A 27,787-nucleotide genomic window follows, 5' to 3' on the forward strand; every position below is an offset into this window, starting at 1 on the left:
GTCCCGTAGTCTCAGCTCAACTCTTTTGAATATCCCCCCCCACCCCCTCCTCTCTTTTAGAAGCAGATAGATATATAATCCCACAGACTTCTCATTGTGGTGTTCATTCGTTTGTCATTTGGTTTATAATGCTGCAGTGTTTTGGGAGATCAGACATTGTCAGGGATTGGGAACGCACCATGGATCCATTTTTCTGCTCCGAGCCGCCCGCCTGACTGTTGCTGTTGTTGTAAATCTCAAAGTAACTCATTCAAATGATCAAATAGTGTTGTGTGTGGTGTTATGCCACTGATCTGTGGGAGAATACTAATGCTGAGGAGGAGAAGACATGATCTACTCACTGTCAACACGACAGTTTACAAATACTACACGAAAACATGGTCAAACGTTAATTGCAAGATGCGACAGTACTGTCATAACAAAATGTACAATAACTACAAGACATAAGATCTAAAGTCAATTCCAGAGTAAATTCCAATTATAATTTACAGTTGAAGTCGGAAGTTTACATACACCTAAGCCAAATACAATTAAACTAAGTTTTTCACAATTGCTGACATTTAATCCGAGTAACAATTCCCTGTTTTAGGTCAGTTAGGATCACCACTTTATTTTAAGAATGTGAAATGTCAGATTAATAGTAGAGAGAATTATTTATTTCAGCTTTTAATTATTTCATCACACACGTAGCATTGCCTTTAAATTGTTTAACTTGGGTCAAACGTTTTGGGTAGATTTCCACAAGCTTCCCACAATAAGTTGGGTAAATTGTGGCCCATTCCTCCTGACAGAGCTGGTGTAACTGAGACAGGTTTGTAGGCATCCTTGCTCACACACGTTTTTAAGTTCTGCCCAGAAATGTTCTATAGGATTGAGGTCAGGGCTTTGAGATGGCCACTCCAATACCTTGACTTTGTTGTCCTTAAGTAATTTTCCCACAACTTTGGAAGTATGCTTGGGGTCATTGTCCATTTGGAAGACCCATTTGCGACCAAGCTTTAACTTCCTGACTGATGTCTTGGGATGTTGCTTCAATATATCCACATAATTTTCCTTTATCATGATGCCATCTATTTTGTGAAGTGCACCAGTCCCTCCTGCAGCAAAGCACCCCCACAACATGATGCTGCCACCCCCGTGCTTCACGGTTGGGATGGTGTTCTTCGGCCTCCCTCTTTTTCCTCCAAACATAACGATGGTCATTACGACCAAACAGTTCTATTTTTGTTTCATCAGACCAGAGGACATTTCTCCAAAAAGTACAATCTTTGTCCCCATGTGCAGTTGCAAACCGTAGTCTGGCTTTATTATGGCAGTTTTGGAACAGTGGCTTCTTCCTTTCTGAGCGGCCTTTCAGGTTATGTTGATATAGGACTTGTTTTACTGTGGATATAGATACTTTTGTACCTGTTTCCTCCAGCATCTTCACAAGGTCCTTTGCTGTTGTTCTGGGATTGATTTGCACTTTTCGCACCAAAGTACATTCATCTCTAGGAGACAGAACGAGTCTCCTTCCTGAGCGGTATGGCGGTTGCGTGGTTCCATGGTGTTTATACTTGCGTACTATTGTTTGTACAGATGAACATGGTACCTTCAGGCGTTTGGAAATTGCTCCCAAGGATGAACCAGACTTGTGAAGGTCTACAATTTTTTTCCTGAGGTTTTGGCTGATTTCATTTGATTTTTCCATGATGTCAAGCAAAGAGGCACTGAGGTTGAAGGTAGGCCTTGAAATAAATTCAAGCTATTCCAAGCTATTTAAAGGCACAGTCAACTTAGTATATGTAAACTTCTGATCCACTGGAATTGTGATACAATGAATTATAAGTGAAATAATCTGTCTGTAAACAATTGTTGGATAAATGTATTGTGTCGTGCACAAAGTAGATGTCCTCACCGACCTGCCAAAGCTGTAGTTTCTTAACAAGACATTTGTGGAGTGGTTGAAAAACGAGTTTTTGTGACTCCAACCTAACTGTATGTAAACTTCCAACTTCAACTGTAGGTGTTCCTTTTGTCCAGGTGGGAAAGGGCAGTGTGGAGGGCGATAGAGACTGCGTCATATGTGGATCTTTTGGGGCGGTATGCAAAATGGAGTGATCAATAGGACTGTAAAGTTCCCAAATGTAAGAAGACTCCTGTGGTATTGACATATTTGCAGAAATCCATTCAGGTGGCCTTTGGCGTTTGAGTTCTAACGATCTAAAGTTGAGTTGTTGCAACTGCCTGTAAACACACAGACCAGTTCAAAGTGAATGATGTGTCAAATGGCTTGTTTTCATAAAGGCCTACTGTAGCTCTGATTGGCTATGGTGCACCAGTCTGCATAGACTCCGGTCCTGGATGAGACAAATGTTTTTATTCGTTTTTATTTACTGCAGTGCATATTAATTGCCACTTTCCCACTCTATATTGTTATAACAAATACCTTAGTGTACGTAATTCCCATACATTCAAAGAATTTATGAAAACGTGAAAATGACTAAATATAAGGGTTCTCTTGTCAGATATTTATTTTTATTTTTATTATTATTATTTTTTACCCCCTTTTCTCCCCAATTTCGTGGTATCCAATTGTTAGTAGTTCCTATCTTGTCTCATCGCTACAACTCCTTGGCGAATTACACACTTTAGAAACATGAAATTCCTGCAACAACAGGATGATCAAATTAAGATACGGCATCTGTATAGAGAGTTTGACAGAGAGAGCGCATTCTGGGGGACGACACTACTAGGTTAGTAGTTTAACAAGTTCAAATGCAATTCAATTGAGAAGAAATTGAGGGGAAAGTTATTCTAGCCGAGAACTGCAGCCTGATCTGAGATCTGAAGTAAATCTGAAGGCCATTAGATTGATGTTTTAATTTGTATCCCTGTGCTCCCTTCCCTTCCCTTATTGTTGGGTCTGGGTCATATCAGGAGGTGTGTAATCTGCACAGCTGCTCAGACCTGGGGATGGAGTATGGAGAGTAAGTGAAAGAGCGAGAGAGAGAGAGAGAGAGAGAGAGGGAGAGCAGGAGAGAGAGAGAGAGAGAGGGGAAAGAGAGAGAGAGAGAGAGAGAGAGAGAGAGAGAGAGAGGGGAAAGAGAGGAGAGAGAGAGAGAGAGAGAGAGAGAGAGAGAGAGAGAGAGAGAGAGAGAGAGAGAGAGGGAGAGAGAGAGAGAGAGAGAAATATAGCTAGGGAGGAGAAAGAGAGAGAAGGAGGGAGGGGGTTTGTTAAGGGGGCTCTTTTGGGAAGGTGCCCCGGCTCTCGACACAGAGCAAAGCTGTTTAAATTCTGCAGGTATTTCAAGGTTGTTATCTATTTCAGATCAACAGTGTGGGTCAGGGTTCAGGGCTGCCAGAGTTTCCCCAATCCTCCCAAGGCCCCTGATTGACAGCAATCAGCATCTCCTCGCCATCACTCGGGGAACAAAGTGAGGGTCAAGACAGCGGGCGATTTCATCTGTCATTTTTAATTATCCAAATGATATTCACAGACAAAACCTTTCGCCATCCGTCAGGGCATCACATTACCATAGACAATGTTTGTTTAAAGACTGGCCTATAAAATCAAACAATTATGAATGCAGACAAGCCCTTGCTATTGACTGCATAAATAATAAGGGCCCTGTTTTTTCCCCTCTCTGTCCGAATTCCCATTGCTAATGAAGGGTGGGTCTGGGCATGGGGGCTGCACAGGAAGTATAGAGGAGGGCTGGTAATCAGAATGCCTGGCTCGACGTTCGACATTGATCTTTTACTCCTCAAGATTCTAGCCTGACGTCAGGTCATGCTGCCACAGGAGCCATGGTGAAATAGAGATGAAATCACACCTCAGTGCTGTGCCAGCTACCGTTATGTACAATCCATACTATATGTGTGTGTGTGTGTATGTGTGTGTGTGTGTGTGTGTGTGTGTGTGTGTCTGGATATGTAAACAATGACCTGTCTTTAGTTTACTGCTTCTGTTACATTTCCCTCAAAATAAAGCCTCATAAAGTACTTATTTGTACTTCCTCTCTGTTTAACTGACTTGACAAAGAGTTACTAGCCACCTGTGAGGAGCTGCCTCTTAGAAGACACTTGCAGAAGGCTGTACGCAGCTCACACCTTTCACACCTGCCTTCCTACGACACCTGCACCCTGCTCACACCTGCATACCTATCATACCTGTATCCCATCACACCTGCATACCTATCATACCTGTATCCCATCACACCTGCATACCTATCATACCTGTATCCCATCACACCTGCCTTCCTACGACACCTGCACCCAGCTCACACCTGCATACCTATCATACCTGTATCCCATCACACCTGCATACCTATCATACCTGTATCCCATCACACCTGCATACCTATCATACCTGTATCCCATCACACCTGCCTTCCTACGACACCTGCACCCAGCTCACACCTGCATACCTATCATACCTGTATCCCATCACACCTGCATACCTATCATACCTGTATCCCATCACACCTGCCTTCCTACGACACCTGCACCCAGCTCACACCTGCATACCTATCATACCTGTATCCCATCACACCTGCATAACTATCATACCTGTATCCCATCACACCTGCATACCTATCATACCTGTATCCCATCACACCTGCCTTCCTACGACACCTGCATACCTATCATACCTGTATCCCATCACACCTGCATAACTATCATACCTGTATCCCATCACACATGCATACCTATCATACCTGTATCCCATCACACCTGCATACCTATCATACCTGTATCCCATCACACCTGCATACCTATCATACCTGTATCCCATCACACCTGCATACCTATCATACCTGTATCCCATCACACCTGCATACCTATCATACCTGTATCCCATCACACCTGCCTTCCTATGACACCTGCACCCAGCTCACACCTGCATACCTATCATACCTGTATCCCATCACACCTGCATACCTACGACACCTGCACTCTGGATCCACCATCCATCTGCTGCACATCAATAACACCTGTGTTGGTCTGCCTTCCATTCCTAACCTGAACCCCGTGGACCTCAGAGCACATCTGTACCCAACATCTCACTACGGCGCCGCCTACTGTACACCTCAGTGGACAACCTCTGACACATTGGACTGTCAGCGATTCATTTCACATGGAACACACTGAAATATTATCATAATCGTTACATTTGACATCTGTCTGTCTGTCAGTCTGTCTTTGTGTCTGTCTGTCAGAGGCCCATCCAGATCCTGCATCGAAATTAACCGCTCATCATCAGTTGGTTGAGAAGAAGCCGGTGGCGAGCTGGACTGGGCTCACTGTGTGTGTGTGTGTGTGTGTGTGTGTGTGTGTGTGTGTGTGTGTGTGTGTGTGTGTGTGTGTGTGTGTGTGTGTGTGTGTGTGTGTGTGTGTGTGTGTGCGCGTGTGGGTATGTAAATTCCCCTCCCATTATGTTATGCAATGTAGTGAACCACAGCAAGAAGGGCTCTGACATGTTTGCTTTCAACAGCACATTAGTAAACAAAAGAATAACTATCAAGTATGGGAGACAGCGGCTTTCAACGAGCTGAGATAAAAGCATGGAGTGGTGACCCTTTACACTGCAGAGAGAGAGCAAAACATCAGACCTGCTTTTCTACCAACAGAATGTGTTACATGGAGATGACTGATAAAAAAACCATGACAGATGAAAATCCATGTGCAGTTTGTGTGTGGTTGGTTGACAGGGCAATTTCAAATTGAATTTGACAAAAATGTCTCAATAATCTACCATTACTGCAAGCTGATCACGACTGAGACGTTGTTACACCTCTGTGCCATGGCCACCTGCAATTATTGAGTGTTAACTGGAATTAATGCATATGCTCAGACCCGGGTGGGATATGAAAAGACAACAACAGTAGCTTTATATGACAACGTGAGAAGTAGCAAGTAGAGACCCCGTACTGCAGTCGTAGTTAACATTCGTAGGGCTGGGGATAGAATGAATGGTGCTTCTAGGACTGCCACCTCCATTCTCTAGCTCCATAGATAAGCAGTATAAATGGCATGTGGGTGTGACAGAGACACAGTGGAGCTGCCTGGGCTCGATGTAATGGCTCACATTCCTAGACTGTTTTGTTTGGGGGCCAGACTGGAGCACAAAGGCCAGCTTCAGGACTTTCCCAATTAACCTCTGGCTTTATCGCTTCCCAACAAGAGGAACAATGGCCATACGAACCGCGGTCAATAGAGAGAGCAGTGATAGACAGAGGAGTTCTGCATGATCTGTGGAGAGGAGAGGGGAGAGGAGAAGAGGAGAGGGAAGAAGATGAGAGGAGAGGAGAAGAGGAGAGGGAAGAAGAGGAGAGGAGAGGAGAGGAGAGGAGAGGAGAGGAGAGGAGAGGAGAGGAGAGGAGAGGAGAGGAGAGGAGAGGAGAGGAGAGGAGAGGAGAGAGGAGAGGAGAGGGAAGAAGAGGAGAGGAGAGGAGAGGAGAGGAGAGGAGAGGAGAGGAGAGGAGAGGAGAGGAGAGGAGAGGAGAGGAGAGGAGAGGAGAGGAGAGGAGAGGAGAAGAGGAGAGGAGAGGGAAGAAGAGGAGAGGAGAGGAGAGGAGAGGAGAGGAGAGGAGAGGAGAGGAGAGGAGAGGAGAGGAGAGGAGAGGAGAGGAGAGGAGAGGAGAGGAGAGGAGAGGAGAGGAGAGGAGAGGAGAGGAGAGGAGAGGAGAGGAGAGGAGAGGAGAGAGTCTGGATCTGTCTCTGGCACAGGGAGGAGGAGGAGGAGGAGGAAAATGCCTCCATCCACTTTGTCTTTTTCTTTCCCTCTAAGTAGGCCTACAAACCGAAACTGTTCTGAGCGGCTGCTCAACAACAACAGAGGCATAGAGCCATAATGGCGATTTTTTTCCCCGAATCACAAATCAACCTGCGATTACAACTTGTGACAGCTGCACACAGACGGGCCTCAAACACACAGCCCGGCTCCTCCTTGATGTTATGCAAATGTAAACAGCTGTCGTTTCTAAAGCAGGCGTCTTTCTCTCCTTCCGCCGGTGTGGAGATGGAAGGGGTTTGAAAACGAAGGGCTTTTTGAAACAGAGCCCCATTATCACACAAGTCTGACTCGCTGAAAACAACAAACGCCACAAAGCTAACCAAACAAGAGGGAGAGAAAAAACAACGCCAGGAAAGAAGTCAAGATGAAAGATTTGACAGATTTGTGTGTTGGACCTTAAGATGTGTGGCATATTAAGGCGTGTTGGGTGTCCTGTCCCCCTTGCCCTCCACAGGTGCTGATAGAAGCTGGGAGTCTTTCTACTCTTTACAACAGCCTTTCTGTAATTAGGAGTCCTTCTGTCTGGCCCTCACTACACTCTGCCTCTCATTCATCTACAAACAACACATGCTGTTGATTCTCTATCATTTAAAGAGACATCAAACGCGGCTTCTTTTGATAACTCCCAACAAAGAGCAATTTTGCATATTGAGGATATTCAACTTCTCTGCATTACGTTTATGCATGTATGAGTGAGAGTGCTACTACCCTCAAGCAATGATTACTTTAAAAAAGTATATTCTTCACATTCTGTCACAAGAAACAACAGACAACAAGTGAGACAGATCTGTTTCATCTCAGCACGGATAAGGGTGTAGTGTGATGACTCATTCCGAAGGCAAGAGGAGTCTCGGACTGAACAGAGATCATTGTGGGAGGGGGAGTTTGGGGTCCGGGGGGCGGTGAAGGTCAAGGCACCCTCCATTTTCAATTATGCAATAACGATTGAAGAGAGAGAGAGAGAAAGGGAGAAATTGAGTACCCGTCAAAGGTTTGGACACACCTACTCATTCAAGGGTTTTTCTTTATTTGACTATTTTCTACATTGTAGAATAGTAGTGAAGACATCAACACTATGAAATAACAAATTAACTTATAACAAGGCACACCTGTTAATTGAAATGCATTCCAGGTGACTACCTCATGACGCTGGTTGAGAGAATGCCAAGAGTATGCAAAACTGTCATCAAGGCAAAGGGTGGCTACTTTGAAGAATCTCAAAATATAAAAAGTATTTTGATTTGTTTAACACGTTTTTGGCTATACATGGTGAGAGAGAGCAGACAGACGGACGGACGGACGGACAGACAGACTGTGAGAGAGAGAGAGAGAGAGAGAGAGAGAGAGAGAGAGAGAGAGATTGAGAGAGAGAGAGAGAGAGAGAGAGAGAAAATGAAAAGAGAGAGGCATCCACCCACCATCCACCCCTTACTCTCTTCCACCCACGCCAGACATTTTGCCCTTCAGACGCAGGCGAGTCCTTTTATAATGCTTTTAAAAATTAACCAACGTATAATTTATCTCATGCAAAACTATCACGGGCCAATGATATCAATGTTACTATTTAGTCTGTGTGTTTCATCCCCCCCAGTCTATCTGCCAGAGGACATGTCCCATTGCTGTTAATGACCTATTGCTGCTGTCGCATCCAATCCAGCCCACTGACTGGAGAGATGACAACACACAGTGGGAGACGACAAAACGGTCAACACACTGTCCCTGAGCGCTGTCATTTCCCCCCCTCTCCTCTCCTTCAGCCTCTCCTCTCTTCTCCCCTCATTGCTTCTCTTCTCTCCTTTCCTCCTCGCTCCTCTCCACTCCTCTATTCTCCCCTCTCCTCTATGGCTGCTGCTGGCCTCTCTCCAGCCAGGGAGGGAGAGACACTGGGAGGAATTCTGCTGAGGAGGAGCCATTACCGGGAACACAATGCCACAGAGATAGAGAGACTATTTTGGACAGTGATTGGCCAGGGCCCCACAGAGACAGACACAGAGTGAGTCTCGCTCACTGTCACCCCCAAACACACAGCATTCCATCTTCCTGCTACAACTACACACACACCTTAACATTGACCTGAACACACACACACCTTAACTCAGCCTTCTATAGCTACACACACACCTTCCATAAACAAGCTCAATCTCTGCCCTCCCTGATTAGTACCAGTGGGTCTGTTTTGGCTACATGACTATGGCGTTACTGTAGCTCGACACCTTCGTGAATAGTTCCAATATGTTAGCAAAGAGAAAAACGACTTTTAAAATGCCACAACAGCGAAGGCACCCCAAAACCTGTCTTCTCTGTAACGTCTGAGATGGGGGTAGAGGGGAGTAGGGACGGTGGGGAAAAGCAAAGGGCTTCCTTCCGGCACGAAGATGGGGGGGCAGCTGCCAACCTCTGCTGCTCTCCGCATATGAAATCAGTTCATTGATTATTTGGATTGACAAAACTTGTTTGTCAACCAATTCAATGTTTTTGGGCCTGAAAACAAAAAGACCATAGAAGGCTCGTTTGAATGCAGCCCCGTTCCCAGGTCAACCGGGCCACTCAGAGTCAAAGGAGCCAGGAAAACAAAGCAACTATGGTAGCTGGGGACCATGACACAATGAGAGGGAACTGCCGGAGCCGTAGAGATGGCTACTAACGCTGTCCCGTTCACACACACACACACACACACACAGAGCCATCACCCTGTCCCATTCTCTCACACACAGGGCATGATTAATCCCGTGTCACATGACTAGGTCCGGACAGGAGACAGGCACAGTTCCCGGGAGACATTTACACTCACTCTGTCAGATTAAACAGCAACCTAACCCAATGCTTCTAGGGCTCTCACTGTTTCTACTGCTCTCAGGCCTGCCAGCCTGTCACATATGTATAGGGCCCAGGTACACTTCTCTTTAGAAAATCAACCAGACAAAGATGAATATATTTTTCATTGTAATGACTGTTATCATATAATTTTCTACTACTATGTAGAATGTGTACATTGACATTTTAGTCATTTAGCAGATGCTCTTATCCAGAGCAACATACAGGAGCAATTAGGGTTAAGTGCCTTGCTCAAGGGCACATCCACAGATTTCTCGACTCATGGGATTCGGACCAGTGACTTTTTGTTTACTGGCCCGATGCTCTTGACTGCTAAGCTACGTGACGTCCTGTCTTTGTAAATACATTCTGAAACAGGGCTGTAAAAAACAAATGTCTTACGCATTCTATACGTGTTTGAATGGTTTCAACAAAGAGGGGACCATTTGAATTTAGGTTTGGTTTGGAGTTTCCCAAAAATTGTCATGGAATGTTTGGTGAGTTAGGTAAAAATACAGGGGAGAAATGGTAAAAGGGTCTGCTAGTGCATCTTATTGAGTTTGGCTTTGGATAAGTCCCCTTAGCTGTTGGCATTAGGCAGAGACAGAGTCACTCAGAGTAATGAGCACTGGTTAAGCCCTGAGAGGCCAGACAGGCAGGTAGAGTAGAGCAGAGAGAATAGTGTAGAGACACAGAGGAGCTCATCAAGCCGTCCTCTTTATTAAGCACTATCAAACCCACTCTAATCTGTCTAAAATTAGCCGCTGTGCTCAACAAGTAATGACTGCCTTGCATTCATTATTAGTTCATTTTCCCCAAATCAATCACCGGCCGTGCATGCTTTTTTTAAATGTCATCCTAAAACTTTTCACAATCAATTAAGCTGAAGATTAATGGGGACAATTTGCCAGGAACAAGTCCTTCCTTGAAAAGGCCACGCCTCGACAGACTTCTAGCCTGCTATTGATGTTAATTATACATTTCCGCTTTCTTGTCAGACACTTAACCTGTCGCAGGGAAAGTGTTCACTTATAGTGAGAGGGGGGCTGCCGTCACGATGCTGCGTCACGAGATTGTTAACATCCCCGGTAGAATGACATTTTTTAGAAATGTTGTCAGTGGGTGAGTTTCAATTCAATGCAACCTTATTTAAGCCAATTAAAAAAGGCATAGCCAGTTCACAAATATCAATATCCTCCGTATACAGTATACAAACAACAGACATAATACACATTAGTTGCTGTTTCTGTTATTGAAATTGACTATGAAATCGAGGTTACTCTCTGCCGTTGACAACCATAAGGGAAACATCCCTCCCTTCTCTTCCCTCCTTCCCCTTCCCAACCCACTAAACCTGGGGATCTGAGGTGAATGCAGGAAGACGCCACTTTCAATTCAGCACATGTTTAAAAGGGAACAGGCACAGGACATATGGCTGCCACTGTGTCTCATGGGACTAAAGGGGGCAGCGTTTCTGCTTACAACCTCTTTTTATTCGTGTTCACATCATGCATGACAACACAATGTTCACTGTGGGACAAGGCTGGGAGGAAGCAAACCCATTGGAAGACATTTACGCGACCTGGAGGATTTTCGTCGTTGTTGATATCTTCGATCAATAAACTTGCACGATAGAATGAGCTACCACATTCTCTGTGTGCCGTTCCAAGTGAAAATGCATCGAATAACATCAATCAATCAATTACATTTATTTACAAAGCTCTTTTCCCATCAGCCAATGTCACAAAGTGCTGTTACAGAAACCCGGCCTAAAACCCCAAAAAGGCAAACAATGCAAGTGTAGAGGCACGGTGGCTAGGAAAAACTCCCTAGAAAGGCCAGAACCTAGGAAGAAACCTAGAGAGGATATTGTGGCAATCCAGGATAAAATGTAGATTACACAAATGTAGACTACAGGAAATAAAGATAGCTTGATGATCAACAACTCCCAAAACAAAAAGATTATATGTCAGCATGGTTACCAGCTTACACTTTCATATCAGCGGTAGTATCAAATGATGTTTTTGCTTTACTGATTTACAGCAAACCCTTTGGGCTTATGTATAGAGATAAGCAGCACTATATAAAATATTAAAAAGACAAGACACAAGCAAAATACCCTCAGGACTAACGGGGTTAACCATTATCATAGTTTCATAATTCAATATGTAAGGGATAATCAACGAGGGGCTATGTCTATGCGTTCCATGGAAAAGGATGAGCGACGTGGAAGGTGTGTTCCACGACGCGCTAGCGGAGTGGAAATGACCTTCCATGGAGCTGCATTCGTTTCCAGAGAGCACATAGAGCACCGAGTTAATTGTCTCTTTTATACCAGGGCTACAATTGAACACATTTCCCGCTAGAAATGTGTTCAACATCCACTGAAGTAGCTAGCAAACAAACCTACTTGCTAGTTCAGCTAACCAAACCTTCAGTCCTATGAAAGTCGAATTCAACAACCCCAATAATGTTTTCAATTTGACTTTTGCTTTCAAAAGCAGCTCAAACAAAGAACATGTAAGAATGAACTATAGCCATTGAATTCTACCGCGCAAATATACCGTGTGTTACAGGGAAATAATGCACGCTCTAGAATGCCCTTCAAGCCAATCAGAAACGAGTATTCAACAATGCCATCGTATAAAATAATTGAACCGTACTGTAATTCAAATATATTTCTACATAACCAAAAATAAGGTATAAATGACATAATAAACTAGAATATGAATCTATAATAAATGAGTATAATATAAGTATTAAAGGACGGACTTTCAAATGTATAATCTTTATGGATGAAACATTTATGTATGCCTCAAAAGGTTGTATGCATTGTTCCCTCTCAGCTGCACACGTGTGTGGGTTCGCAGCTCCCCTCGACCTGCTGCTCAGAATCATTTTTATTTTATTTAACCTTTACGTAACTAGGCAAGTAAGTTAAGAACAAATTCATATTTACAATGACGGCCTACCAAGAGGCAAAAGGCCTCCTGCAGAGAAGAACTAGACTGTACTTCACTTATCTTTCTAGAGTGTTCCCCTTTAGTTAACACTATCATCGTTTTGCTCTACTGTGGGAATTGTGCTTGAATCAACGCGATATTAGCCACTTTCACTGTGACATACTAAAAATAAACAATGCAAGACTTAGTATGCAAAACTAACTGTGCAAGAGATTTTCTTGTAGGCAGAGTGCATTGGAGTAGGAGTCTATTGCATTGACAGGCACGACTCAGGCCCGTACATTGACCTGTGCACCATAACCAATCTACAATATGATCAAATAGCCACAGGAGCCTACTTGGCCACTGCTAAACTTAAAGTTACACTATGCAGAAATGGCTCCGCCATTTCCTGGTTGCAGTTTCGCTTCAGTTTATGTGACAAATAATAGGCTAGTACAGTGTAGATAATCATTGTACCAGCTAAACCGCCATGAAATATATTTTCCGTAACCAAAAATATTGTTGTTTCAGCTGTTTGAAGCTGGTGTACAAAACCCAAAGTAAAAGACGCAAAAACAAAACTTAAGAACGGGAACCATAGAAATAGCGTACATAGAACAGATCTACTGCTTCTTAGACTTATTCTTTAGGTAGAATGACAGCTCTATAACTCACATTTCTATGTGAATTTGGTCGGGTCGAGCCAAAAGTGACATATTGCCACTTTAAAGCGGGTACAGCCTCAGTTTTTACAGAAACGTGCGCCGGAAGTTGCACAGACTTTTCACAGCCCTCAAGTTTGTGCTCAGCAGATCTGAAATTTGCTCAGTGCCCCAAGAAAATAGAGGGAACATTGGTTGTATGTTCAAGAATCAAGGCAGAGCATTAATGCAGTAATGCTAGAAGTCTTGAACAATGCCTCAGCTTTGGTCCTGTGTGGTAGAGGTTGACACAGTAACAGGATTCCCACGGGTCTTGCATGGTCCCGTGGGAATCCTGCAGGAACAGGAATGATATTCACCTTCTCCCAACAATAACATGCGTTCTTCGGTCTTCAATCACTATTTATAAAAATAGATATAAGACCTGGGCAGGCAACAAAAAGTAGCTAGCTAACAGTTCTCTCTCTTGTCTAGTGAAAAATGAGCATGCAACCCAAAACGGGGCCGTTACTATGGAAACTCACAAGCAGCAGAGCGCAGGGTGCAGGCAGCTAACGGATTAAGTGATTTCTGATTTCTGCGCGGGATTGAATTTTATCGGGACAGGACAGGAAAGTTGTCAGGGTTATAGAACTGTTGCAGGATCGAGACAGTACGTGGGGGGGAAATTCTGGACAGGACAGGAAAGTTGTCAGGGTTATAGAACTGTTGCAGGATCGAGACAGTACGACAGGACAGGAAAGGGGGAGAATTCTGGACAGGACAGGAAAGTTGTCAGGGTTATAGAACTGTTGCAGGATCGAGACAGTACGTGGGGGGAATTCTGGACAGGACAGGAAAGTTGTCAGGGTTATAGAACTGTTGCAGGAACTCGGGGGAATTCTGGACAGGACAGGAAAGTTGTCAGGGTTATAGAACTGTTGCAGGATCGAGACAGTACGAATTCTGGACAGGACAGGAAAGGGGGAGAATTCTGGACAGGACAGGAAAGTTGTCAGGGTTATAGAACTGTTGCAGGATCGAGACAGTACGTGGGGGGGGAAATTCTGGACAGGACAGGAAAGTTGTCAGGGTTATAGAACTGTTGCAGGATCGAGACAGTACGTGGGGGGGGAATTCTGGACAGGACGGGAAAGGAATGAATTAACACTCCCCTGTCAACCTCTACTGTGGGGCTCAGTTGGTAAGAGCATGATGCCAGCAATGCCAAGGACTTTGCAGGAATCACATACTAGCTATCGTAAGTCGTTTTAGACTAAATCGTTTCCTTAATGTCAATTGCTTTGGTGGATAAATGTATCACTAGATGTCAGTAATAACCCATGTGAATAGTGTGGGGAGTTGCTAGACAGACAGACAAACAGATACAGTACATATCACGGGTTGCCAAATTATGGTAACAAAATTATGGTAACAAAATTATGGTAACAAAATTATGGTTTTCCAGAAATAGCAGTTGGAATATTTCAGGAATCAGGAGTGAATAAGAAGGATATCTGGGAATCCTCCAACCACAATTTCTGGAAACTATTTTGCAACCCTTGTAACTGTACAATAACGTTAATAGCAGGCTCGTCAAACAGGGTGGTGGTGCCTGTGGGACAGGACAGGACAGGTGTTCTGTGGTATGGTGCGATCTCATATCATCCTACCTGCAATATGTGGCTCCCGAGGTGTGGCTCGAAGATCTCTGAGGCTACTGCACTGGGAGTCCTCCTTCGCTGTACTCCTATAGCTGTACACACACAACACAACACAACAGACAGAGCCATGGTGAGACAACACACACACTGGGTGAAACACACACACACGCACACGCACGTACGCACACGCACACACACACACACACACACACACACACACACACACACACACACACACACACACACACACACACACACACACACTGGGCGGGTATAAGGCTGATTGGGTTTGTATGCACATACATTACTACGCAATACATAAACATGTAGCTAGACAGACAGACAGACAGACAGACAGACAGACAGACAGACAGACAGACAGACAGACAGACAGACAGACAGACAGACAGACAGACACAGTACATAAATGCAGTTGCATGTTAACACGCACACAACACAAAGGCACACACCAATACCTTATGAACAATAGGTTAGCTACGACAGTGAGAACCATCAGCTGACATCAAGCGCCCACTATGATAACTTTACAGTAATAAGTGCTGTAGCGATGCTCATCAAAGGGAGGAACTCGTACAGTACAATGCTATTATCGAGGGCAGCTAGCTTGCATATTCAATGATTCGCTGGCTGGTACAAAGGCTTGTTTCTAAATGAGGGATTATATCATGCGATTGATTCTGCTGCATAGCAGACTAACCAGAGACTGTGCCCTTGGGGTATTTTCTCTATACTCCCAACTTAAAAGTAGGGAGAGGCACCATGCTACCCGTTACTGGTAAAAATGGCCTGAGGTAACTTTCAAACTCCCACCAGAGCTCATTATGGTGAATTTTATAACAAAGTGCTCTGTACTTAATTTTCAGAGTTTAGCCAGGAATTGGGGTAATGTTGCTGAATTAAGTGCAATTAATGATGTAATAAAAGCATTGAATGGCCTTTAAAGACTCTCAAAGAGCAGGAGCAAACAGGGCCTCCTCTGGGAAGAAGCCAGGGGAACGGGTTAGAGTCAGAGGCCAGGCCCCGGGTGGACGGGAGGGGGCACAGACTGCACAATGAGGGGCCTCTGTCCTTCACTGTATTCCCTGTTCCAGGCCAAGCATGGTAAACACACATCCCCCTCCAGTAATGCTGTAAGCAGTTAGCCCTTTCCCCTCCCTGAGGAGCGGGGCCCATGCCAAACAACATGCACTGGATAGACAACACCTGCAGGACCAGTCCAGGACACACACAAAAACATACACACACACACACACACACACACACACACACACACACACACACACACACACACACACACACACACACACACACACACACAGTACTCCGCCATTGGTTGGGGAGGATACAAACAAGGCATGAGGCGGAGTCAGGGCAACCCCAAACAAACAGTTCCAGTAGAGAGCCCTGACACATAGAGACAGCAGAGGGAGCTAGAACCCAGTCCTCAGATGCACTATGCTGGCCTGTGTGGCCTCACACACACACACACACACACACACACACACACACACACACACACACACACACACACACACACACACACACACACACACACACACACACACACACACACACACACACACACACACACACACACACACACACACACACACTGTGACCCAGCACAGAACCACTACACAGCACTCAGACACACACCCGGGCCATACGTTAGCTCCAACAGGCAGCTCATGTAGAACAGAGCAGAAATATCACAGATCAAAGCACACTTGACCAACTTCAATTATCATCTTTTATATCCTGGCCGACACAGTGGAGGGAATCATTATTTCTCTCCTACAATGGCCCTCATCATCACACAGTCAGACAGGGCTCTTTCCCTGCTAAAAGAGCCCCGGCATGGAAGTAAGTGACAGATTGCTTTATATGCGGAAAATTCCTTGACCTTGGGGATCTTTTGAAAACGGGAAACTATACGTGGTTAATATTTTATAATAAAGAAGTTGAAATGTTAAACTGGCACCACTGGTGAAGGATTGTGGCCACCTTGAAGCACCTCTTCCTGCCAACAGCTCCTTCACAGTTCTTAATAACACACACATTAGCAATTCAGAGCAGCGCCTTGGGTGCAGATGGCCCGTCACCTACAGACTACTGTGTCTGACTGTCCCTGTCTCACACACGCACACGCACACACACACACATGCACGCACGCACGCACGCACACACACACACACTTTGTTAGACACTCAGTCCAGGAGACCAAATATTGTGGAGGCAATCGAATCTAAATGTGTCCCAATCCACACAGTAGACTGATTAATAAAGATATAAACCAGCTGGAGACTGTGATTCTATTATGTTAGGGGCTAACACTAACCCATCACATTTTTCCCAATTTATAAATGCAGCTTGACGAGGGTGATTTTGATATTACCCCCCCCCCCATTTCAATATTGTTAAGGAGACTCGTAAAATGATAGCGAGACTGTAAAAACATCACTCTGACACCTGTGTTAATGTACTGAAATGTTTTATTTTTAAGGGCTGACTAACAAGTATTACGTATATTAACAATATATTAATGCACTATACACCAGGTAAGAACAGAATGACATTATGGAAAACTGCATTCAAATCACACTCAGATAGTAAGGAATGCACAGCACAGTATAACCTTCGCTTGAAAAGTCTCTGCTTCTATCATTTGTCGTAATAAAAACAAAACAACATCTGATAGGCTTTGCACTAGCTACATATTTAAATCGGACCAATAACAACTGACATTGCTACTGAGGTACTGAACATTATTAAACGTTCTCTCTAGTGGATTGGCAAAAACAGTATTAACTCAGAATCCAAATTCAAACTAACTGTGTGTGCATGCAAATCAGGGTGAAAACCCTCCTTAATTTAAACTAATGCGGCTTTATGATGTGAAAATATCAGTTTCCATTTACCACTCTCAATGTTTAATGTCGGCTGTTTAATACAACCATGTCACAAACAGCATTTGGTTTCAAGATTGCAATATATTGCAATTTGATTCTCAGTACTGTGGCAATTTCTAAACCGCAGTGCTATTTGAAAGTCAATTTAACTTTCAGTTTTATAAGTCAACATTATTGCTATTGTTAATTTATTTCTCATTTAATGGAAAATTGGCAACAGGGGCCCCGACTGTCATTTTAAATCTGCAGTAATTTCTTGTGAAGCTTAGTGTTCTTATTCCCTAGTTTCTGGATTAGAGCAGGGCTAAATGGCAGCTCCGGCACCACCAAAGACTCTGGGGCAGGTACTGTTACACAAATTGCCAATTCAATTAACAGAGTGTAAATGCTCAACTGGCAGCTGGCACGGAGGACAGCCATTTTGGTTCTTGTCAGGCCTAATTCATCAGGCTGTCAAAGGCCTCACTATGAGGAGCCTCACTGTGGTGTGGAAACTGTGGACACTGTGTGCAACCACTTCCTTAGTGATTCGTTAACCGCTACAATGGTAAACTTGTATTAACCCAGCAAACTACACACAATGGACCCAAAACTGTTATTTTGGTCTCTCTCTCTCTCTCTTTCTCTCACGCACGCACGCATGCACGCACACACACACACACACACTCTCTCTCTCTCGCCTCCAGTTTGCCATGGCCACCAGTGCGTTTTAATCAGCCAGGATGATCCCATAGTTACATCAAGATCAACAAAAGTTATATTTTCCTTCCTGGGACCCCTAGCTGTGGCTAGTGAATTACCTCAGTGTCCTCAGAACAGCAATCCCCATCTCACGCTGTGTCCCCCCGTATCAACTACCAACAACCTGGGAGACAGCAGTCACTATGGACCCAGTTACATAATTTAGTCACATTCACCTCCATGTGCTGAATGTGATAGTAAGAATACCATTTTGTCCTTGTTGATGAACCATTTTGTGCTGAAATAGATACACTGAAATCAAGTGTGCATGTCAGAAGCATTTCTTATTAAATTTCTATATGTCTCTTGTGTCTCTGTATTATAGTGTGTGCTTGAAGTCTTTTCATATATAACACATAATATAATACCAATGTGCTCTATATTCCATTGGAAATCTTATATAAAATAATGGAAATCCAATGTCAATTTGTAAAAATTAAAAAAATATATATATTAAATTACAGTACATTTACAATGGTTCAAAATTCACACCCTTCAGGCATTTCAAACATAGAATCTGCCTATTCTGAAATGTATGGTTTTAAGAGTGTTTATTTTTTACATTTAATTTGATTAAAATACCAATTCCTTTATAGATTAAATCAATTCTCCTTCCGTGTCCTTCAGTCTACATACTCCCCAAATGTTTTCACAGTGGAAACTGAAAGTCCATTCAATCATTTACTGACCACGGCTAATGAAAGCTCTTCTGATCACATGTCGTAGTATTCACCCACAGACCGGCCGGATACTTAATAAGTCATCCTGATGAAGACGGAGGCTGAAACATTTGTTTTAATTAGTTTCCTTTCTAACATCTTTCACTAGTTTTAAGTTTTCATGATGGTCTGTTTAATAATCCATGTTCATCTTTCTGCTCATTTGTGTCATCAAACTTTAACGGCTGTGATTCTAACACTAATGACCAGTCTCAGAGTAAGCCTGAGAAAGAAGGAGTCTTTCATTTCAGCGTCAGTCTGTCTGCGGCTTGAAGCGAACAGGTGTTAACAATATGCGTACTATACACTGACATTTTGGATTTGTCTCAATTGATTGATTGATTTTGATTCAATAGTTAGGAATACAGAAAATAATATTTAGATTTCCATTTGATAAAATAGTTCCACCTCTTCAGAATGTTTTTTTCTCCCACATTTGAAACTTAGGTTATTGTAAAACTAACGGACTGGCTGATAGTACAACAGTTGTCGTGGCCTTTTCTAGCCTCCTTACCCTTTCTAGTCATGCTGTCTGTGTACGTCGGTTGTACAGTGCACCTGGACTGGGCTGAGTGGATATCTCCAGCTCCGTCTTTCTCTCTCTTTAGTACAGATCCCAGATTACACCTTGAGTGTCGGCTCAGTGAGGAATAATTGTCTATGGAAAGTCTCTTGTAGTGGCCCTGAAGTCCCTGTTCAAGTGATTTTGTATTTCATCATTGTGCCATTCCCCTCCTCATCACCAGAAACAACTGTCAGATCCACTGATAAGAGGGCTGTATGAGAGCATGGCAGAGTACTCTGGGTGACAAGTATTGTCCAGTTGCGATTCATATCAAAACTGCAGGAGGAGAATAGCAGAATAAATTAGAGCTATTCAGAGAGGCGAGTACCTGTAACAATACAATATTGTCTCCCGCTGCAGTTTGAACATGAGGTCACAGCACACAGACACTGATGTGACAATGAAAAATAAAAGTGTTTGGAAGGGTTCCCCAATAGGCCAAATTCGGCCTGAGGGTGATTTTTATTTGGCACCCAAGTTTTCTGAGCAAGACAAAACAAAAACGTTGTAAAAAAAATGTTAAACATAATTTTCCGTTGTTGGACACAAAGAACTGTAAAATCATTAGGAACTCAGCTCAAAGTGATTTAAATTCAATAAATCTGTTACCAAATATTCCCACGCATGAATACAGAAGCATATGTGACCATATACCAATGTCATCCAGGAGTGAAATGATTCTGTTTTTGTCAAATACAAGATCTGTTTGGTATTCTTTCCATCAATTTGCAGTGTACAGATTATTAATAACTATTTTCCTGCTCCCCAACCAGGCCCTTGACGGGGGGTAATTGGAGACCCCTGGTGTATGGCATTGAGGTGGAGCTTTCTCAAACCAGCGTTTGTGTGCATTTTTTAAAATGTACTTTCAAGGTGTGCCATACTGTACACTCTGTTTATATAATGCATTCAAAATACAAATGACTGACAGGCTTTAGCCAAGACCGTCTGCCTTTAATTTCACTTTCAATCAAATCTATCAAATAATAGTACATTTGCGCCATGAAAAGCTGGTGCCGTCAACAAGCTTGTCGGGGGAAATATCTAAACACATTCAGCCATCTTGAGCATCCCAAAGATGCTAAACACAGCTATCGATATTTTTCTCAGTGGAGAGGAGAGGTGGGCTGGCTGGCAGGGAGAGGAGAAGACGACAGCATTATTGGCATTGAGCAACACGGGAGAGGTCAAGTTCAAGGGGCATTTTCAACCAATCAATACGCTAGGATGAGCAAAATAAAATAATGGGGAAAAAAACTCATTGAATTTGGAAATGCATTCATTATGGCTAACTGCATTAAAGGAAGAGAGAGACAGAGGGCCCGGACTGCCCTACACAGTTATGAAGGCTTACGCAACCAAACAAACAATCCATTACTGAAATGCATTGACGCATTTCTGTTAATAAACTCGTTGCAGGCTGAGACTGGGCGCTGCAAGGCAAACACACCCCAAATGTGAAGAGCAGAGCTCGCCTTAGCAGAGCTCACAAATACCAACAACCTTTCATTCATGATGGAGGACAGTAAGAGCTGCGTAAGACCTACAGCCATTATGGATGTTAGTTAACCCTGACTTAGCTTAGGTTAGCAGGACTTTGCTTTAGATACAGTGAGGAAATATTGCTCTTTCATTCCTATTATCAGAATAACATCTAATTTGTGTATATGTTACGGACTTACGCAGTAAATGCTCGCAACAACACTCAAAAACGCTTAAAAAGATGAGCTACTGTAGTAATGAAATGAATTCAATTTGATGGTATCCAAACCGTTAAATACGCTTATTGTAACGGCCGTTGGCGGTGGAAGAAGGTGAGGACCAATGCGCGGCGTGGTAAGTGTTCATATTCTTTAATGAAACAACTGAACACTGGAAAAACAACAAAACGACAAACGAACAGTCCTGTACGGTGAAGAAAAACACAGAACCGAAAATAATCACCCACACCACAAAGGCTACCTAAGTATGATTCTCAATCAGAGACAACTAACGACACCTGCCTCTGATTGAGGACCATACCAGGCCAAACACAAAACACAACATAGAAAAATGAACATAGACAACACACCCCGACTCACGCCCTGACCAACCGGGAGAGGACAAAGACATAACAAAAGAACTAAGGTCAGAACGTGACACTTATAGTGTTGAATAATTCAGGTGTTATCAATATGCCAATCATCCTTAATAGAAAAAGTCCAGATCATGAATGACTGGGTGTAATAGAAAATATGGTATGTGATCAATGTGTCTCTATGGGCTTGTTTGAGTCTGCTTCCCAAATGTTACCTGTTCCCTATACAGTGCTGAGAAAAACGGAACCTGAGTAAACAAATAACAAACATGTATACTTATTTCATTTATTTAATAAACAAAGTTATGCAATACCCAATGCCCCTGAGTGAAAATTAATTGCCCCCTTACACTCAATAACTGGTTGTGCCACCTTTAGCTGCAATGGGGCGGCAGGGTAGCCTAGTGGTTAGAGTGTTGGACTAGTAACCAAAAGGTTGCAAGTTCATATCCAAATCATATCCAAATCTGTCGTTCTGCCCCTGAACAGGCAGTTAACCCACTGTTCCTAGGCTATTATTGAAAATAAGATTTTGTTCTTAACTGACTTGCCTAGTTTAAAAAAAAGTAAAAGTGTAAAAATGATTCTTCAGCTTCCGGTAGAGGTTGCTCAGCTTCTCTCATCGCTGTGGAGGAATCTTGGCCCACTCTTCCATGCAGAACTGCTTTAACTCAGCAACATTTGTGGGTTTTCGAGCATGAACTGCTCGTTTCAGGTCCTGCTACAACATCTCAATTCGATTTAGGTCTGGACTTTGACTAGGCCACTCCAAAACTTTAGATGTGTAGCTTTTCAGCTGGCTGAAAGGACCTGGATGACTTGTCATCATTGAAGGCACCGTGAATTCCACTTCCGTATCAGAGAATGTCAGCCCATCCGTCTGAGAGCTGAAGTGCAGCTGGGTCATGCAGCAAGACAATGATCCAAAACACACAATCAGGTCTACATCAGAAAGGCTGCAAACCTACACATCTAAAGTTTTGGAGTGGCCTAGTCAAAAGTCCAGACCTAAATCGAATTGAGATGTCAAAATCCCTTCATAGCGATGTGAGAGAATGATTAAGAATTACAGGAAGCGTTTGGTTGTAGTCATTGCGGCTAAAGGTGACAACCAGGGAGGGGGAAATGACTTTTCACACAGGGGCATTGGGTGTTGCATAACTCGTGAAATAAATGAGATCAGTAAACACGTTGTGTTATTTGTTCACTCAGGTTGCCTTTATCTAATATTAGGTTTTGGTTGAAGATCTGATAACATTCAGTGTCAAAAATATGCAAATATAGAGAAACTCAGGAGGCAAATACTTTTCCAGTGGATTTCTTTTGAACAGGGCCTATAAGTAGTGCACTGAAAAGGCTATAGGGTGGTAGAGGAGCCTACATTTCCATAGTCTCTCTCTCCCAGTCCCCTTGTCCAGACAGACACCACACTACACAGTAAACAGAGCTAAGAGCAGAATCCAGCTAGCCATCTCTACGCTCTATAACCCCTCCCTCCCTCCCTCCCTAGCTCCCTCCCTCCCTAGCTCCCTCCCTCCCTCCTATTTGTCCTCTACTCCTGTCCTTGACTCTAACACACACCAGCTGGCACACACCCAAGCAAAAAGACAGCAAAGATGATTACACATACCAGTCTGTGTGTCTGTCTGTCTGAATTTGTGTGTTTTTGTATGTGTGTGCACGTGCGTGTGTGCATGCATGGCTGTGTGTGTGCGAGCCTTCGTTTGTGTATGTGTGTTTATATACTATGCACAAATATTGTGAGTGGAGGGGTCAGAAAGCGATAGCAGGAGAAGGTAACAAAGAAAGAAAGGTAATAAGTGAAAGACGCAACAGTAGGGGTGTGATGGAATGTAAATAGGGAGGGAGGGAGAGAGAGCTATGATATACTGGTGGTATACTTTAGATAAAAAGGTGTTAGATGGGGTATGAGAGGGGTACTATACCCCTAGCTACAAAAGGATGCCTACAGTCGTACAGACAGTAAGGCAGATCAGTGCCTCATAGGCTGCTGAACAACCTGTCATGCCACAGTGGGGAGGGTCGTCGTGGAAACGAACTGACAGAGTGGATGGAGAGGGATGGGAAGTGATGGGGGGGGGGTTGCCCTTAGTGAGTGTGCTTGTGTGTGAGGTTGGGTAGAACATGAGCCGTATAGTGTTCAGACAGAGAAGGGCTGCTGTTTCAGTCTGTTTCAGTCTGCCAAACAACATAATGACTCATTCAGGCAGAAGAATATTACCACCAGGGGAATATTTGGAACGTCTCAGCCGTAGAGTAATTAGGAGCTAACTACAATGGCATGCTCCACCAATGAAATGATGAAAATAGGAAAGTAAGAGATCCCTCTATTCCTCGCTCCTTCTGTCTGTCTGTGGGGTCTAGATTGCAGCCAGGGTAAATGGGAGAGGAGAGGAGGACTATCAACTGCAGCCGGTCAGCGTCTCTCTCTGTCTCTCACTCTCTCTCTCTCTTCCAGATAGACATGTTGGTTGTGTAGGCTTAGCAGCAGAGGGGATACTATAGTGAGCAGCTCCTGGGAAACTGAGTACTGATTAAGTGTCCTGATCAGGTCCATGTCCATGTCACTATGGTACCAATAAAACATAATGGCCAGGTCACTCTATCCATTTAAGTCTCTGCCATAAAAGAAATAAGGCAACAAAAACATGTCGTCCCCCACAAATGATGCAGCGCCTCCCTTGGGCCAATCACTGTCATTTTTTAAATGGCGGATCTCTTTGGCAAGACGCATTATTCACCCAAGTTTTTTCAAAATCAGGCCAGTGGTGTCTGAGATATCGTGTGGGTTAGCTAGACTCATATCCCTAAGCATGTGTGCCAAATTTCATCACTCTGAGTCAAACAGATCAATAGCTATAAACATGTGCCCGTTATAGCGCCACCATGTGTTCTTGCAAATGTTGAGTCTTCACAGTGTTTGCAACATGTGTACCAAATTTTGTTACAATACGAATATCCTTGACTGATTTATATGCATTTATGTGCCAGACCAAGCCTGAATGAATGTTTATTGTTGTTTTAGGTACTAATCTGGAAAGTATTGCATTGAGAGACCTTTGTCCATAGATGCCACATATCAAGTTTTGTGTCGATCGGTTATTCGGAGGAGTAGCAAGTGTTTTTTGTGTGTTTTTTTTTATACAAAATTCAAAATGGTGTAAAATCCATTATGGTGAACCTTATGTTTAGAAGAGACAAATGTGTTTATTTTATTAGGAGAGGGACATATGTACCACATTTCATGACTTTTGGTCAAACGGGGTTAGGGCTTGACCTTTCAAAGTTTGCATTTTCAATCGCTTGTTATAGTGCCACCATTTGGCCAATCAGTGTAATTTTGTAAATGAAAGATCTCTATGGCAGGACGCATCATTCACCCACGTTTCCTAAAAATCGGGCCAGCGCTGTCTGAGATATCGAGCGTGATGAATGAAAGTACAAATGTACGAATGTACTAACGGACGGAGACAGATCTACAGTCCCCTCCCCGATCTCATTGTGGGGGACAAAAACGCTTCGGAATAAAACTAAACATGTCACATCGGCTAAGAATGGGACAGGTGTCCTTGAAAAGGAGATTTTGAATCTCAATGGGATTTTGTCTGTGTAAAAATGCAAAGAAAGAATCTTATCATGTACTATGCGTACTATAAAAAGTGAGAGCGAGACATGGTCAATGTGGGTGTGTTCTCTAATAACAAAAAGTAGTACATCCTTTGAAGCAAGATGGCTAGAGTTACATATTCATTTCAATGCTGTACCACACAAGACCGTAACTTCCCACTACATACAGGCCCAGATTAAGCTTAGGTTTCTCAGAACCCATCCAGTCAATTCAAACCAGGGACTTTGTGGTTTGAGGCGCTACAATATTCTATATGGTTACATCCCTAGACCCAGTTCTATAGAGAGAATGTACAGTACAACTGGTCTAGAGATGAGAGCGGATGTGTGTGATTGGCCGTGTGTCTGATAAAGAGAGTTTAATGTGGTCTCATCAGGTGCTGAAGCAGAGGACACATAGGAAGAAGTGGGAAGTGGGAAGAAGACAGAGACGCTGCTACTTCTACAAAGGAGTGAAGGCCCCTGGTTCTCATTACACAGACCACATTAGACCACATTAAGCAAACCATGTCAGAGTAGCACACTCTCTTTCACATACAAACGCACACATATGCATGGACACGCATGCACACGCCCCCGGGCAAGAAACACAAATGTGTAAGAAACAATTAACACAACTTTGAAGTTCTTTGAGCGTGTTTACATTGGCCTTATGCGGTGTCACTAAACTGGATTCATCCACTATTCAACTTTGTACCTGTCAGGACAAACCACTGAAGGTGAATGATGAGGACACTTCCCTCTCTCCCCCTTCCTTTCTCTCTCTGTGATAAATTAATGACCGATGTCTTCATCACTCAATAGAGAAACGTAATGTTATTACTGGCGGCTAAAACGCTACCACTGAACTGTCTTCTGCCAAGCATGTCAAGCCACACAAATTAGTCAAACGACGACCTGACTTCACCCTACACCTCGTGTACATTTTAACAGTCCAGTACTCAGAGAACTAGAGAAGGTACTTGACACAAAGGGATAGGTATTAGTGATATTCTCCAGGTGGATTTCTGTAGGAATCAGAAGCAGCGTTACTCCAGGGAAGAGAAACTACCTGGACGTTCAGTAAACTCTGAACTGCTGGCCTACTGGCCGTGGTCACATCACATCTCCAACACATGCATTCGGAATGACACCCTACTTTTTTCAAAAGTAGTGCACTATCTTAGGGAATAGTGTGCCATTTGGGAGGTACCCCTGGACATGCTCGGTGGTTTGATGCCTGCCTACTCACAATCCATCTAGCTGCTAAGCCAATTTTCATTTAAAGGAAATTAAGGGTTTGAAATTAACATTATGCATTAGATAAAATGGGTCTAATCCGCTGACTGTCCTGAATATGTCTGTATCCCAAATTCTGCCCTATTACATATGTAGTTTGCTTTTTGGATAAGCAGGAGGGGAAGGGAAGAGAGAGAGAAAAGGAGAGAACAATTAATTAGAAACCATTAGGGTACAAGTCATCTTATTGCAAATGTTGAGTTAAATGGGAAGAATTAGTTCCTTCATTGTGTTAAATAGTCAGCGTTGATTTAGAATGGGGCCTCAATCCATTTACTACAAGAGAGGTCAGTAGTTTGAAAGGAGAGATAACAAAAGTGAAGCCTTCCTTCCACCTCCCCTGTACACACACGCACACACACACACACACACACACACACACACACACACACACACACACACACACACACACACACACACACGTGGGCACACACACGCACACACACGCACACACACAGTCATGTGTGCACCCACGTGTACACATACACACCCCTGTGACAGACATTGGCCAGGTTGATACAAATCCAAACATTTACCTCGGTTCAGGAGGCATTCACCCTATCAGGGCGAGCTGTAGCCCTTGGTTTGATTTACAGCGGATGGTGAGACGTTGGTTTATCATATTAACCTGACTTGATATATATTTACACCGCAGAGGAGAGGAGAAACAGGAGAGGTTAATCACTGCTGTCCTTAACAGAGGGCTGCTGCTCACTGCAACAAGAAGCAGACATGACCTAACACTGACTTACCATGTCAAAATATGAAATGTATGTATACTCTGCAGTAACAGTCCAGTACAGTAAGGTTATAGCAGTGCAGCATCACATTTAACGTACAGTACATATTATCATGTTGGTTCAATTGAATGTACAGTATGATTTTATCATTCTTATTCCTCCATTCTATCTGTTGTTTAATACAGGTGTTGCTTAAAGTTATCTATCCCTCCTTGTAGTTGTTTAATACAGGTGCTGCTTAAAGTTA

The 27,787-nt window shown here is 43.4% G+C and overlaps 1 protein-coding gene across 4 annotated transcripts in view; it reads right to left on the minus strand.

Moving 5' to 3' along the window:
• LOC112262448 (neuronal PAS domain-containing protein 3-like) overlaps nucleotides 1-27,787 on the minus strand; it is a 349,807-nt gene that overhangs the window by 183,479 nt on the left and 138,541 nt on the right. For all 4 annotated transcript variants that reach the window (XM_042329924.1, XM_042329923.1, XM_042329925.1 and 1 more), the window contains one exon: nucleotides 14,852-14,934. In XM_042329924.1, the coding sequence (XP_042185858.1) occupies nucleotides 14,852-14,934 (83 nt within the window). The remainder of the gene's footprint in view (nucleotides 1-14,851; nucleotides 14,935-27,787) is intronic.

This window comes from Oncorhynchus tshawytscha, linkage group LG11 (assembly GCF_018296145.1).
Source record: "Oncorhynchus tshawytscha isolate Ot180627B linkage group LG11, Otsh_v2.0, whole genome shotgun sequence".
NCBI classification, from domain to species: Eukaryota; Metazoa; Chordata; class Actinopteri; order Salmoniformes; family Salmonidae; genus Oncorhynchus; species Oncorhynchus tshawytscha.